Source organism: Eulemur rufifrons, chromosome 21 (assembly GCF_041146395.1).
Source record: "Eulemur rufifrons isolate Redbay chromosome 21, OSU_ERuf_1, whole genome shotgun sequence".
Taxonomy (NCBI): Eukaryota; Metazoa; Chordata; class Mammalia; order Primates; family Lemuridae; genus Eulemur; species Eulemur rufifrons.
This window is the reverse complement of record NC_091003.1, coordinates 617,309-630,918: the sequence shown is the minus strand read 5'-3', so window position 1 is coordinate 630,918 and position 13,610 is coordinate 617,309. Positions and strand designations below refer to the sequence as shown.

Genomic DNA, 13,610 nt, shown 5'->3' with positions numbered 1-13,610 from the left:
ATCCCGCGCCGTGCGCATGGGCCGCGCCCCTTGGGGGGCGGCCGAGGGCCGCTGAGCGCAGGGCCCGCCCCCTCCGATGCGCCCGGCCCCCTGGGCCGGGGGTCCCGCGCCGCGCCGGGCCCGGGGCTGAGGCGCCCCCCGCGCCCGGCATGCCCGGCCCGGCCCGCCGCCCGCCGCCGCCGCCCAGGGCCCGAGCCCGCGCGGCGCCCACGCAGCCCGGCGGCGCCGCGTAGCCGAGCGGGAGCAGCGGCCGCGCGAGGCCCGGGCGCGGGGCGTCAAGGTCACCGGCCCGACGGGGCGCACGCCGCCGCCGCCATGGAGGCCAAGGTCCGCCCCAGCCGGCGCTCTCGCGCGCAGCGGGACCGCGGCCGGCGACGGGAGGCCGCCCGCGACGCCCGCGCGCAGAGCCCGTCGTCGGGCGACGAGCCTGAGCCCAGTCCCGGCAAGGAGAACGCGGGCCTCCGCGGCGCGCCTTCCCGCGCCGCCCCCGCGCCCCGCGCCGCGCGCCCCCCGCGCCGCCGCCGCCGCGAGTCCAGCTCGCAGGAGGAGGAGGTCATCGACGGCTTCGCCATCGCCAGCTTCAGCACCCTGGAGGCCCTGGAGGTAGGTGCCCGGGAAGCGGATGCGCCTCCGCCGAAGTTGGCTTGGGAGCGGCCCGGAGCCCGCCCCCGCCGCGGGGACCCCTGCGGGGAGGTCCTGTCCCATCCATCTCTCCTGCCCCGGGACCCTGGTGTCCGCCGCGCGCCCCGACTGTCGCGTCTGGAGGACCTAGCAGCAGCGGGTGGGTATAGGGGTGTTTTGAGCTGCAAAAGAAAAAAAATCTAGATTGTATTGTGAACAGGGGGCTGGCTGGCAGCACAATCGGCCTTTTTTCAGTTGTGTTTTTATGTTGCCAAAATATCGCTCTGTTCATTGGGGACGTGCTAGGAGAGATGGGCCGTGCTGGACTTCGTGGAGGCGGTGATAAAATAGATACTTTGAGGTTCTTCCTGTTCCTCCCTTCTCCTTGAGCAGGAGAGGAGGGTTACCTCTAAGACCCTTCTTGCTCACTGCTGCTTGCTGCATGGTTAGTAGGTTGGCAAAAAATATTGCTTCTCTGGCTGAGTTGTCGTGGACAATATTTGCTGAGCAAATACTGCCCTTCTTGCCTGAACCCAGGTGAGTAGAGAGGGAAATGAAATGCTGTCAGGGAGCTGGCAAGTGGGGTGGGCAGGAGCAGGTATGAGTGGAAACGCTGCCAGGGCCCTGGGGTCCTGGAACCCTCAGCTCCCCTGCCCTGCGGGAGCGCAGACACCTCCAGCCCGGTGTGCCCCATGCAGCACTTACTTTGGCGGACCCTTGTCTGCTGGACTTTGGATCCCAGGAATCGCTCGGTTTCCAGCTCCTTAACTTATCCTGGGGCTTGGGAGCCCGGGGCCTGGGGTCTGCCAGTCTCAGGCCGAGCTTTGTGGGAGTGGGAGATGTCTCCTGCAGGTCCCTGCGCTGAGTCCACTCCAACTCTGGGGGCTGCTGGGGGCTGGAAAGAGCCTCAGGGTCAGGTGTTGGTGGCCGAGGATGTGGCCCTGGGCCAGGTCTGCCGCCTTGTATCTGGGTGCATGGACAGAGGTGGGGCCCCTGTGAGCACAGGACATGGGTGTTGTAGCTTGTGCTCACCACACAGCCTGGCTGTCCCCTGTCATGCACACCTGGGGGCCTTAGATGGCTCCTGGTGGGGTGTGGTGGCCTCATTTCCAGGACTGGTTTCGCCCTTCTCAGTGACAATGACATGGACTACGGTTTACTGAGCACTTACCACAGGCTGTCCCTGGGCTACGCTCCTGCACTGCAGCGTATGAGGCTGGTCACACTGTTCCAGACCTCTTAACCACTCTGCCTGCCCCATCTGTGTCCCCTGCCAGGAGGGAAAAACAAAAACCCTAACTGTGGCCTCAAAAGCCCTGTCCCCCCACGGCCTCCTCACCCCTTGGCTCCAGCAGGGGAGCCGGTCGGGTTTTCCTCCTGTTCTCGCCGACTGGCTGTTTGGTGCCTGCACGTCTCAGCGCAGATGTCACCTCGAGCCCCGTCTGTAGTGGCAGCCCTTGTCCCCACAACCCCAGGTGCCAGAGTCACCCCCTTTCCCTCCTGTCATTGCCACCGTGTGGAGCTGTCCTGTGAGGTGTTTGCCCTGTGCTCTCGGCTCTCCCACGAGAACTTGAGAGCGGCCAGAGAGCAGGCACCGTGTCTGTCTCGTGCGTCTGCTGTGGGGTCCGGTGCCCAGGATGGAGCTTGGTGTGTCAAAGTGTCCCATACACATTTGTGTCCTGAACGAGTGAGGAGAGAAGCTGAGGTTCAGGAGGCCTGGGTCACGCGCCTGAGGTCACAGGGTGCCACAGTGGGCCTGGCCCGTCTGGGTCCAAGCGCTCTTCCTGCAGCGGCTCTGACTGTGCACCTCCTCCGTTGGGTCACCAAGTCCCCGGCCACAGTCAGTGGGCTTTGGGGAATTGTGTGGGTCAGACCAGCACCCCCCACGCCCCACCCACCGTAGCGTGACTCGCCGGCTTCTGCTGGGCAGTCACCCAGCCACGGTACCTTTGGGGTGTTTCAGGCACCTTTCTCTGCCCTTCTGAGGCTGCCTTGGAAAGTACGGGGCTTCTGGACGAGTCATAACCTCTGGGTTGGCCCAGAAGTGTCTCCTGATTGGCCTCGTTTTTTGCTAAAGTGTAGTGGTTTTTCCCTGAAGTTCAGATCATTCGTGACCACGCCGGCAGCAGAGACTGACCGGGTCAGCGTTCCCTCTACCGGGCACTGTTCTGAGCTGCCCTTCACAGACTTACGGCCCACGAGGGAGGCTGGCTGTTGCCCCCATTCCACAGATGGGGACACTGAGGCACACAGCGAGGGGAGCTGATGGCCCCAGGCTGTCCAGCCTGCTCTGGAGGCCTCTCACGTGGGACGCTTGAGGGAGATGCTGGCGCATGCTCAGGGCCACCAGGACCCCAGCCCAGAAGTGGGGCTGTCCGCATCCCACCTTCACTCACAGTCACTCCATCCCCAGGTCCTGGGGGCTGTTCCCACACTGGGACCTTAGAGGACATGGCACCCCTGGGGGTGACATTTGAGAGTCAGAGAAGCCCATGTAACCCCAAGGCTTGCTCACCCTGCGGGGCACGGCGAGGGCTGTAAACAAGCACAGGTACAGACCTGCTGGTGAGGTGCAGCCTGCGTGTGGAGAGTGTCCCGAGGGTGTCAGTGCAGCCCCACCCAGATAGGCTCCCAGCCCTGCCCTGTCCCCTGGGGCAGGCCCCCCATTCCCTGTTTGCCCTGGGGAGGCCCCACCGTCTTCCCCCAAGCAGCAGACCCCCCTTCACCCTCTGTACCCCAGGCAGACTCCCCCTTCTATGCCCTGGGCAGAGCCCCCTTCACCCCCTGTGCGCCAGCAGAGAGCCCCCTACATCCCCCTGTGCCCTCAGTGGACCTCTTCACCCCCTCTGCCCCGGGCAGAGCCCCCTGCACCCCCTGTGCGCCAGCAGAGAGCCCGACTCCTCTGGACATGCCCCTGTCGGGGCACAGTGCCTGCCCCTTGGGTCAGCTGGAGATCTCCAGCCTGTGCCTGTGTGCGCTGAGAACACAGCAGGTGCTCCTTGATGTTGGCAGTGGTGGCTGTGGGCTGAGGGGGCAGGGCTTGGCCTAGCTCAGGGTGTGTGCACAGCAGCTGATGACGCTGCGTGGGCCAAGCCCTGTGGGCCTGGGGGTGCAGGGGTGGCCAGGGCTCCGCAGATCTGAGCCGGCTCCCTTGACTTTCTGCATCTCCATCTGTCTGACGTGGAAGGGGGAGGGGGTCTCGTGGTTTGGGGTGTCCCCTAGCCTCTGTCCTCTGCTCTTGCTCTGTCTGGCTAGGGATGCTGGGGCAGTTTGGGTGGATGGTTTTTGCTGTCCCTCTTGTTTTCTGTGACAACTCTGTTTCCCGGTGGTACTGCCCAGAAGGGACAGGGAGCTGCCCCCGCCCACCAGGGAAGTGCTGGGTGCTGCTGCTGGTCCGTGCCCAGGTCCTTCTGAGAAGGGCAGCTTCCCGCCTGTGGGGCTGAGAGGAGCGTCCAGGGCTGTGTCAGACGCCACCTTCCAGGTGGCCCAGGCTGCCCTCCAGCCACAGAACAGCCTGTGCCGGCCCTGCATCTCCGGGTGATCAGCCCTGCTCAGCCCAGCGGGCCTGAGACCGACGGCACCCTCTGTTCTCGCGTGCAGGGCCCGTGCGTGGAGTCAGGTGCTTGGCCGGGTGCTCTGGGCAGCAGAGGGGTGGCCAGTGTCTGGCAAGTGCCTCTGCCACCACCTCTGGGCAGAAACCGCCCTTCTGGTTTGACATCTGTGATTTTTTTTGTTAATTTGCTTTTTTCAAACACCAAATTGCTTTCACCTGGTTGAGAAATCGAGCTCTGTGAAAAGGTTTGTGCTAAAGTTTCAGCTCCGGCCTCAGCCTCCTCCAGGTGGCTGCTTTCCTGGGTCTCTGGTGCTTCATCGTTGTGACATGGCGAAGTGCAGACACGCAGTCTGCTCAGGAAGTGTGTACGTGGGAACGAAAATGGAAAAGAAAGTGCCCAGAACACTAGCCGTGGTGGCTGGCAACTTCCCTTCTCTAATTCTGTTTCCACGTTCTCTGGTCAGCGCGTGTTACTTTTATAATCCGAGGAACGTGCGTCTAAAACCCGACCCACCCTGCTGTGCCGAGTAGCGCTCAGGAAGCCCCCATGGCCTTGGCAGCAGGCGGGTGATCGTCCAGGGGCCAGCTGTGATCTCTGTGGACAGTGACAAACAGGACCCTGTTGGGCGGGGGCGTGAGCCTGCAGGGCTGGGCCAAGGTGAGAGTGCAGGTTCTCAGGGCACAGCATGGGGGCTGGGGGGCGCCCAAGGCTCTGCCCATCCCTGGGTGCAGCCAGGAGGTTCTGCTGTGTGGGCCTGGTGGGGGCTTCACGGCATGATTAGGGTCCCCCGGGAAGGGCACAGGGCAGGAGGATCTGGGCTGGCTCAGGGCCGGGAGTGCGCCTGGCCGGGAGTGCGTGTGCAGGGGCCAGCGGTGTCACTTGGGCTTCTGGGGGCCACTGAAGCCCATACTGTCACTGTCGGTGGTGCCAGTGAGGGCCGGGTCTGTGCTGGGGGCCATGCCTGTGCCCAGCCCAGCCCTCAGTCGGACAGGGCTGGGGGTCTTCAGCCCATACCTCTCCTCATGGCTGCTTCCTGCTGTCCAGATAGGGAAGCTGAGGCCCAGAGTCACGGGACGGGGTGCAGAGCTGAGCCTGGAACCTGCCTGTGATGGTCTTGGGCTGCTTTGAGGACGGGGTGAACCCAGTTCCTCCCAGAGGGTCCCACAGCTGGGGCCGAGGGCTGCTTGCTCGAGGGGGTGAGAGCGAAGTCCCCGGCCCCTTGGGCCCTGCCGTGGCTGGAGCGGGGCCTGCAGGCCTCGGGTCTAGGCCGCTGCGGCAGGACAGTCTCCAACCCTCCAGCTTCTTGGGCCTGTCATTTCTCGGCTCCAGTTCAGGTCCCTCAGGGTCCTCCCTGCGGCTCCCACACCCACTGTGCACGCTTGGCGCCCTGGGCCTGGGTGTGGGCTGGCCCTCGGCCTGGAAGGTTCTTCCCTGGGTTCCCTGTGGGTCCCGCAGCCAGGAGCCTGACCCGACACCCGCACCTCCGTCCGTTCCTGTCTCAGCTCTTGTTCCCTGGTCCCTCTCGGATTGGCTTTTCCCCTCTGAGGAGACACGGGGGGTTCAGCCTGTGCGGAGACCAGCCCTCCCGTGTGTGCGTGTCCCCTTGGGACAGGAGTGGCCCGGGTGCAGCTCCCGTGTCCTGCGGGGTGGAAGGCTGTCCTGTGAGAGCCGTCTCCCTGCTGGGTCTCACGTTCACCTGGTCTTCGTGTCTGTCACTCTGGGCAGGAGCCTTGTTCCACGGTCTCCGGCTGGCTGTTGCTGTCGGTGTAGGAAAGCCATTTTCCCGCGAACGTTTGTACCGCAGCAGTTTGCCGCGTTCTGTTGCCAGCACTGACTGTCCCTCGGTTCTCTGGGGTCACGTTGGCCCTGGTGGCTCCTGCCAGCAGCCGGCGCCGCGCTGCTTCCCTCCCCGTTGGGCCCTCGCTGCCTTTTCGTGTGTTGCTACTGCGTCGTGAGAGTCGGTATCTGGCCTGCGGGTGTCTGTCCCTCCTCCCCTGGTGGGAGGCCTTTGCCGTCTGCCCTCAACTCCGGGTGTGTCACGTGGGCGGCCTCTTGCCCAGGGAGCGCCTGTGGGCAGCACCTTGCTCGCCGGGCACCGTCGTGCCGTGCGTGTCGGGCTGTCCCTGAGCTCCGGCAACGGCCCCTGCCTGGCCGTGGTGGTGGAGTCTCACCTCAGGTGGCTTTGCCGATAGCTGGGGTTTCTGCCACCATGTTTCCGAGGAGACCTGTCTGTGGTTGTCTTGTTTTTGAGGGTTCTGCTGTGATCGGGTTGGAAACTTTTCTTTTTTTTCTGTACTCTGGAATAGTCCAAACGGCATACGCATTGTCCACTTCTTCACCATTTGGACAGGACTCTGGGGTCCCAGCACTCCGGCCCGTTCACCAGGGAGCGGTGAGCGTGGTTTGGGGCGGGAAGGAGGCAGGTGCTGAGGGAGGAGACCAGACCGTGGGGCACCTGGCCAGAGCAGGTGGGGTGAGCCAGGCAGGAGCTGGCCCTGGGGGTTCGGGAGAGGGCAGCGAGCGGGCCATGACCACGAGCACAGAGGCGTCTGGCTAAGGGAGGCGCGGTGTGCCAGGGCCCCAGCAGCTCCAGAATCAGAGTGGGAGGCGGTCTCAGGAGGAGCCCCCAGAGAGCCCACCTGGTGCGTGACCACTGACCCAGGCTGTCCTCTCTGCACTCCTCTGTCCAGACTCCGCCAGGACCTCCTCTGGCCTCAGCTCCTGCATATTTTAGGAGCCCACAGGCCTTGGTCACCCTTCAATGTCCCCAGGCCACCTGCCCTGCGAGGATGAGCTGAGCCGGTGACCCCAGGCTGCCTGGAGGGACCCAGGGTGCCCCTCCACTGCTGGGGCAGTGCTGGCCTGGAGATCTGACACTGTTCAGAGACCCTGGATGGCTCATAGCAAAGTCATTTGTCCCTAAACAAGGGACGGTGCTGAGCTGCCCCTGGGTCCCTGAGGAAGGACCAGGGCTTGTCCCACGAGTGCTGTGTGTGTGTGTGTGTGTTCACGCATGTGTGTTTGTACGTGTTAGTGTGCACGCACATGTGTGTGTGCTGCCCCCAGATACCTGGGAAGCCCGTGGCGTCTGAGAAGGTCATGCGGCACTGGGTGGGGAGGGCCCGCTGCCGGCCTGGCCCCCTCCTCTGGCCTGGCCTGCAGGGTGGGGGCTGGTTCCCTGGGGAAGGGCCGGGCCGCCCAACTCTGTCCAGCACCCACCGCTGCCTCGGGGGGGCTCAGGGCCCCCACCCTGCTTGCCCCCGCGTGGGCGTGGCTCCCGCTCTGGGCCCTGCACTCACAATGGCTTGGGGTCGTGAGGGCTGGGGGTGTTGGCGTGGAGAGTGTGACACCCGGCGAACATGCCAGGCCCCGCCACCATTCCAGAGGCCCCCACGGTCGCCAGCTGCCTGCCAGGCTCCTTTCTGCCTGGTCTTGGCACGTCCCCCACTCTGAGCTTCAGGCCGGTTAGAGCCCATGGCGGGCGGGGCTGGACGCGGGGCCCACCCTGCCCACTGGCCAGGGAAGTGGGCGGGGCCGGCCCTGCCTGTGGGCACTTGGCCTGGGCGGGTGGGCTGGCCAGGGCCAGGCACCCCCAACCCCGACGTGGGGCTGCAGCTCATGGGAGTCTGGGGTCTTCTGCTCTGTGACTGCAAACACCAGGATCCCCTGGGAACTGTGGGAGGTACCAGTGCCTCTTGGGGCTGTGTGGGTGGTTGTGTTCTGGAAGGTTCCAGGAGCACTGAGGGCTGCTGTGCACAGCAGCTCCAGAACGACGTCTCCCTGTGCCAGGCAGCCGGGCGGCCCCACGGTGGGATTCAGTGGCTGTGGTTTCCTCTGGGCTGGACCACGCGGAGCTGGGGCCCCGTGCGCGCATTCCAGCGAGGATGGCGCTCCGCTCCGGGTGGGTGGCGACGGCCGCTCTGGAGGAAGGAAGCCAGAGTTCGACCCCCCGGCCGCCTGGTGTGATGGATGGGGAGCCCTGGGTGCTCACCCACTGTGGACTGGGCGTGGAGGCCAGTGACACTACCCAGGCCCGGTGGCCCCCTGTCCACACCCCTCTCTGCTCCGAGCCCCTTAGTCCTCCCTCCCCGGGGGCAGGCCAAGCCCTTCCTGCCCATGTTTTCGTGATGGGAGCTCCTGCTGTCCCTTGAGTCCCCTGAGGACACAACTGGGTGGTGCTCTGTGAGGCTTCAGGAGCCTGGGCTGCCGGGGCCGCCTCCTTGGGTGACGGGTGGCCTCATCCGGCCTTGGCGCTGCCCCTCCCACCCAGCCCTGCTGCACTTGCTGGGTACATGCTGGGCCCGCTGAGGGTGCTGGGCTCTGGGAGTGGCCAGGTGGGGGAGGAACTGTCCTTCCTTCCCCGACCCAGTAAGCATATATTGAGTGCCAGCTGTGTGCCAGGCCTGCCGCAGCCTCCAGGGAATATGCCAGGGGCCCAGCCACTGACTAGTGAGTGTCAGGATGGCCGGCAGTAAAGGGACAAGGACAAGCAGTCCAGGCGGGCTTCGCAGAGGAGTCCATGGCCACCCTAGGGCCCGTCAGGGAGGACAGGCATGTGGGGTAGCGGCTTGGCCGGGTCGAGTTTTGGGTTGACAGGCGGTGGCCGTCTGGAGGATGCTGAGGGGCTGGGGTGGGTGGAGGGCGGTCCTCAAGCTGGTGGAGTCAGGCGCTTTGGGACTAGTGACGTGAGGCGTTTGGTTCCAGTCCAGCATGGGGCTGCGGTGGTGCCTGCTCTGTGGAGCACGCTGAGAGGGAAAACTGGCGGGCGCAGGTGCGGCTCTGTTGAGTTCCCCAGAACTTTGTTTGTCTGGTTTCCGTGGACAGCTGGGCCGCCACGCCCTCTGCAGCCCAGGCCGGTGTCGAAGGCTCCGCGCCCGCCTTCCCAGGGGCAGCGTGCGTGGCATGTGTGTGTGCACGTGTGGGCGGGCCCCCGGCAGAAAGCCCGGGCTGGCTGGGCGGGGTCTCTGTGGCCCCAGCCCTGCCTCCTGACCTGGAGCTACCGTGTCCAGCTTGGCGGCGTGGGGGCAGGAACTGCCCGTGGACTCCGTGCGAGCGAGTGACGAGGGCTCAGAGCCACATGCGGTGACCAGCTCCTGAGGCCAGAGGCGGTGCCTGCCCAGTCTGTGCTGGCAGAGTCCCTCTTTCCCATGGCTGTGGGGGGCAAGCAGCTACGTGTGTCTGGGGCACATGCGTGGCCCTGTGGTGGCTGCTGCTGGAGCCCCGGCCTTAGCAGCAACCCAGTCGTGACAGTGACGTCCCAGCAGTGGTGGCGGTCAGGGCCAAGCTGCTGTCTCTTCACGATGCTGGGCACGCGGCTCTTGGACTTCACGAATCTGCTGGTCTCACCCTCTGGGCGGAACTGAGGCCCAGGGGGCTGAGGGCCCTGGGGCATCCGCAGATGTCTCCAGCCTGGGAGAGCCTGTCCACACTCGCATGGCCCCGGGCTCCCATCACAGGGACCCTCAGGTCCTCAATAGCCTCTCCCAACACAGCTGTCCCCTCTGACCCTCGGCCTGTGCCCACACAGCCTGCCCTTCCTCCCCTGTCCTGGGCTGGCATGGCCACGTGCCTCTTCCCAGGACTGTGAGGCCAAGATCCTGGCAGGGAAAGAGCTCAGGGGACATTGGCCAGGGAGGGGTGGCCCCTGATGTGAGCTGGGCTGCTGGTGTGGACGGGTCCCCGGGGCAGGAGGCAGGTGAGCTGTCTCAGCCTCGATTACTCTCAGGGCCAGTTCCTCCCACCAGGCCCCCTGCCCCGGCGCTGTGAGACAGCCTGTCCTCCCTGGTGCACGCAGACCGGTGCTCCTGGGTGAAGGCAAGGCCAACCTGCGGCTGCCACCGGGCCCTTTCACATCCCAGGCCTGGTGGCTGCAGTGACACCCGTGCTAGCCCTGGGCCTCCCTGGGCCGCAGAAGACGCTCTGGGGTGTTGGGCGGCCCAGGAGTGACAGGTGAGCTGCAGCTGTCAGCACCAGCCGTGCGGGTCCCGGGCGCACAGGGAGGGAGGCCGCCAGGCCTCAGAGACCCACCGGCTCCACTGCCCACGGCGGGTTAGTGCTCTGGACGCCTCCCCTGCCGTCGGGAGGTCACGGGGCTGTGGCATTGGGACAGGACTCAGGCCTGAGCCTGCCTCCCTCCGGTGCTCAAGGCCTTGGGCACAAGTGACAGGCGCCACTGTGGGCAAATGGCGGCCCAGTGGCCCCTCAGCCCCGGCCAGCAAGGGAGGCGCCAGGACAGGGGCTCTGGCTTCTGCGCCTTCCTCCCGCCCGGCTGCGGATCTCAGTGGCACGGGCTTGTCCGGAGCGCCTGCCCGTCATCCCCGTACCCGGCTCCCTTTCGGAGGGCCACCTCCGTCAAATCTGAGTGACCTGGTTTTTGCCTCTCTTTCTTTTCCACTTGTAAGAGGGTTCACATACACAAGAGCATGTAGGACCCGTGTTCATTTCACAGAGTTGACCACACTTGCGTCCTGTGACGCAACCGTGTGGTAACCACCATTCCGACTTGCCTCATCCCACCTGGGGCCTTGGTGCTGGCCAGTCCCCACAAGCGGCCCTTCCAGAATCCTCTGTAGACCCCAGGTGGCTGGGGCCACCCCTGGGCTGTCTCCTCTGTGCTGCCTCAGCCCTCGTGGCAGCCCCGAGGCAGCCCGGCCAGCAGGCTGCAGGCCACGTCCAGCGTGTGCCGTGGCCTTGCAGTGCCTCGAGCTGGAGGGAGGAAGGGTCAGCGGAGCTCCCAGGTGCACAGCGGGGCTGAGCCTGGAGCCTCCACGCCGGCTGGCGTGTGCTCTCCAGGCGGACGTGGTGGCTGGGCAGCCAGCAGGGGTGTTGGCGGGTGGGTGGCGGCAGGCAGTGGCCGCCCCTGCCGCTCACCGCAGCCCCGTCTCAGCCGCGAGCCCACCGTGCCCGTCCTGGCGCCGGCCTCTGGCCAGGCAGCAGCTGTCCCCATCAGCCCACGTCTAACGTGTCTCCAGGTGGCCCTCGCTAACCACACAGCCTGGGGTCACCACAGGGCCTGGCAGAGGTCTTTCTGCAGAAGCCTGGTGGGCAGGTGCGGCAGGTGCTTGGTGCTCTGCCCAGGAGACAGGCCGTAGCCGATAGGCGCCCTGGGCCTCTCAGCACCCCGGCCGCCACCCGCTGCCGACCCCGGGCCCTGCCTCCCGCTCCCTGAGTGGCAGCCCATGTGCCGTCGCCAGGCGCTCAGGCCCCGCGGCCAGGACGCCTGCAGCCACACTGGCGTCAGCCCTGCACCGGCCTGGCTCCCAGCTCCCAGGTGCCGGGCCCTTGCCGGCCGAGAGCTGTGAGCCTGCAGGACAGTGTTCCGGACGCTCCTGGAGCAAGTGAGGTGTCAGCAGGGCCTGCCGGGGACAGTCCCCGCGGTGTGTGTGAAGCAGGATCCACGACGGCGGATGCGCCGGGCGAGGGGAGATGCGGAGCCGTCACCTACCGGTGGGGTGTGAGCTGCGGGGAGACGGGTCAGGGTGGCACAGAGTCCTGTCCCCACCTTCTTGGCTGGAGGGACAACTAAACACAGTCCCACACCGGGGTCACGGTGGGGGCTGCCCCATGGTGTCCCGGGCCGGCTCCCGTCCCGCCTTTGGCCTGGGCAGAGGGGCAGTGCAGGGTGCTTGGGGCCAGCTGGGTGCACGGCGGGAGCCAGGGCCGCCGGAGGGGTCGCGGGGGCGCTGTGCTGGCCGGGCCGAGGCGCCTTGCTGGACGTGTGCGCCAGCACGACCGGGCGACAGGCGGCTGAGCCGCCCGCAGCCTCCTGCCCCAGCCCCTGCCCAGCGCTGGGCCGCAGCAGAGCCCCCAGGGTGCTTCCTGGCTGGAGGGGCTCGGCCACCACAGCCCCGTCCTCATGAGGGGGAAGCGGGGCTGTGTGCGGAGTTGTAATTATTTTTGTCTCTCTGTGCTTGGTTTGCCAGAGTGCAGTTAGAAATTTCCTTGGTGCTACATAGTAATAACGTTTAGGGCGGTAAATACAGTCGCGTAAAACTGCTACAGGACAGTCTCGCCCAAGGGGCCTCCTGGGAGGGGAGCAGAGGTTCGGGGGCCCGGCCGCCGCGGAGGGTGCTGGGCCATCACTGGGGTGTGGGTACTGGGGCCTCCCTGCTGGTGAGGGGAGCTGGTGGCCCCCAGGGCTGGGCTGGGCGGTGGCTGGTGCTGAGGACGCGGATCCTGGGCAGTTAGGGAGGCCTCTCTGTGCCTCAGTTTCTTCATTTGATGCTGGAGTCGTCACAGCAACAACTTCACAGGTCAGGTGTGCACGTGTGGACGTTTGTCACGCGTTGAGCAGAGCGCCTGGCGCGGACCCAGCACTCTGCGGGGAGCTTGAGGGTCAGACAGCACGCTGCCTGCCCTGCCCCCGCGCAGGGGCTGCCTCGGGCACTGTGCCCCTCAGGTCCTCGCCCCAGCAGGGGACAGCCACACTGCCGCCTGCCTGGTGGCCTCGGGCAGGACATCTCCACCTTCTCTGAGCTGCAGTGCTGACCCTTCATGGTGGACGTGGAGGGACCGAGTGACTCTGGTCAGAGCAGGATCCTGGTGGCCCAGGCACGTGTGTCGGGGGCAGCAATGGGGCCAGCGAGGGCCCCTACCGTCCTTCCGTCAGGGCTCTCTGGGGCAGCTCTGGGGTGTTGCTAGGGGACCCTGAAGCCGGCCAGGCGCCACGCACAGATCCGCATGGTCCTGGAGAGCCCCAGGTGGCTGTGGCCCCGTCCTCCCCTGGCAAGGCTAGCCAGCACTGTCCCAGGCCCGGGTGCTTTTCACGCCCTCTTAGGGCACCAGCTGAAGGGTTGGCTGTCACCTGCGGAGGCTGGGGATGGCCCCACTGGCGCCCAGGGGAACTGTCTCTCCCCTCCCAGGTGAGCGCACCAGAGCCCGGACTGGGGGCCCCTGGCACAGAGTCCTTTGTGAAGCCTGGGACTTGTGGAGGGCTCAGTGCCCCCGGGTGAGATGCTGTTCTCTAAAATGTTCCTTCAACACGTGAGCCCCACCTGGGGCTGAGCGAGGGCAGGACGGACGGTGTACGGAACGCGCCCTGTGCTGCGTGGCTGCAGCGGGGCTGCGGGAGGGGCCCATGGGATTCTCTGTGTCTTTGAAAGCAAAGAAATGCCAGGACAGGTGCCCAGAGAACGTGGCAAATCAGAACAGTTTGCTGCTGCCAAATGCAAACGCCGTGGTGACCGGAGCGAGGGCGGCGTGGCCTGTGAGGCCGGTCAGGCCCAGGCGAGGGTTCGTCTGCCCTGCACCCTCCCCGGTCCCCACCGGGCATTCCGCGGGGCCTGCCTCTCCCTCTGTCCCTCCTGTCCTTGCCAGACAAGCCCCAGCTTGGTGCAGGTGTCACGGTCACTGGAAAGTCACCCCGTATCCGTTCACGCTTCGGTCCAAACCCTGCGAAAAGCTCCGTCCCTTCTCGGCTGCAGCGTGTGCTGTGTC

The 13,610-nt window shown here is 65.9% G+C and overlaps 1 protein-coding gene across 2 annotated transcripts in view; it reads left to right on the top strand.

The window, feature by feature from the left end:
* Positions 1 to 273: 273 nt before the first annotated feature.
* Positions 274 to 13,610, top strand: part of FBRSL1 (fibrosin like 1) — a 68,850-nt gene continuing 55,513 nt past the window's right edge. For both annotated transcript variants that reach the window (XM_069496739.1, XM_069496740.1), the window contains exon 1: positions 274 to 603. In XM_069496739.1, the coding sequence (XP_069352840.1) occupies positions 316 to 603 (288 nt within the window). In that variant the 5' untranslated portion in view covers positions 274 to 315. The remainder of the gene's footprint in view (positions 604 to 13,610) is intronic.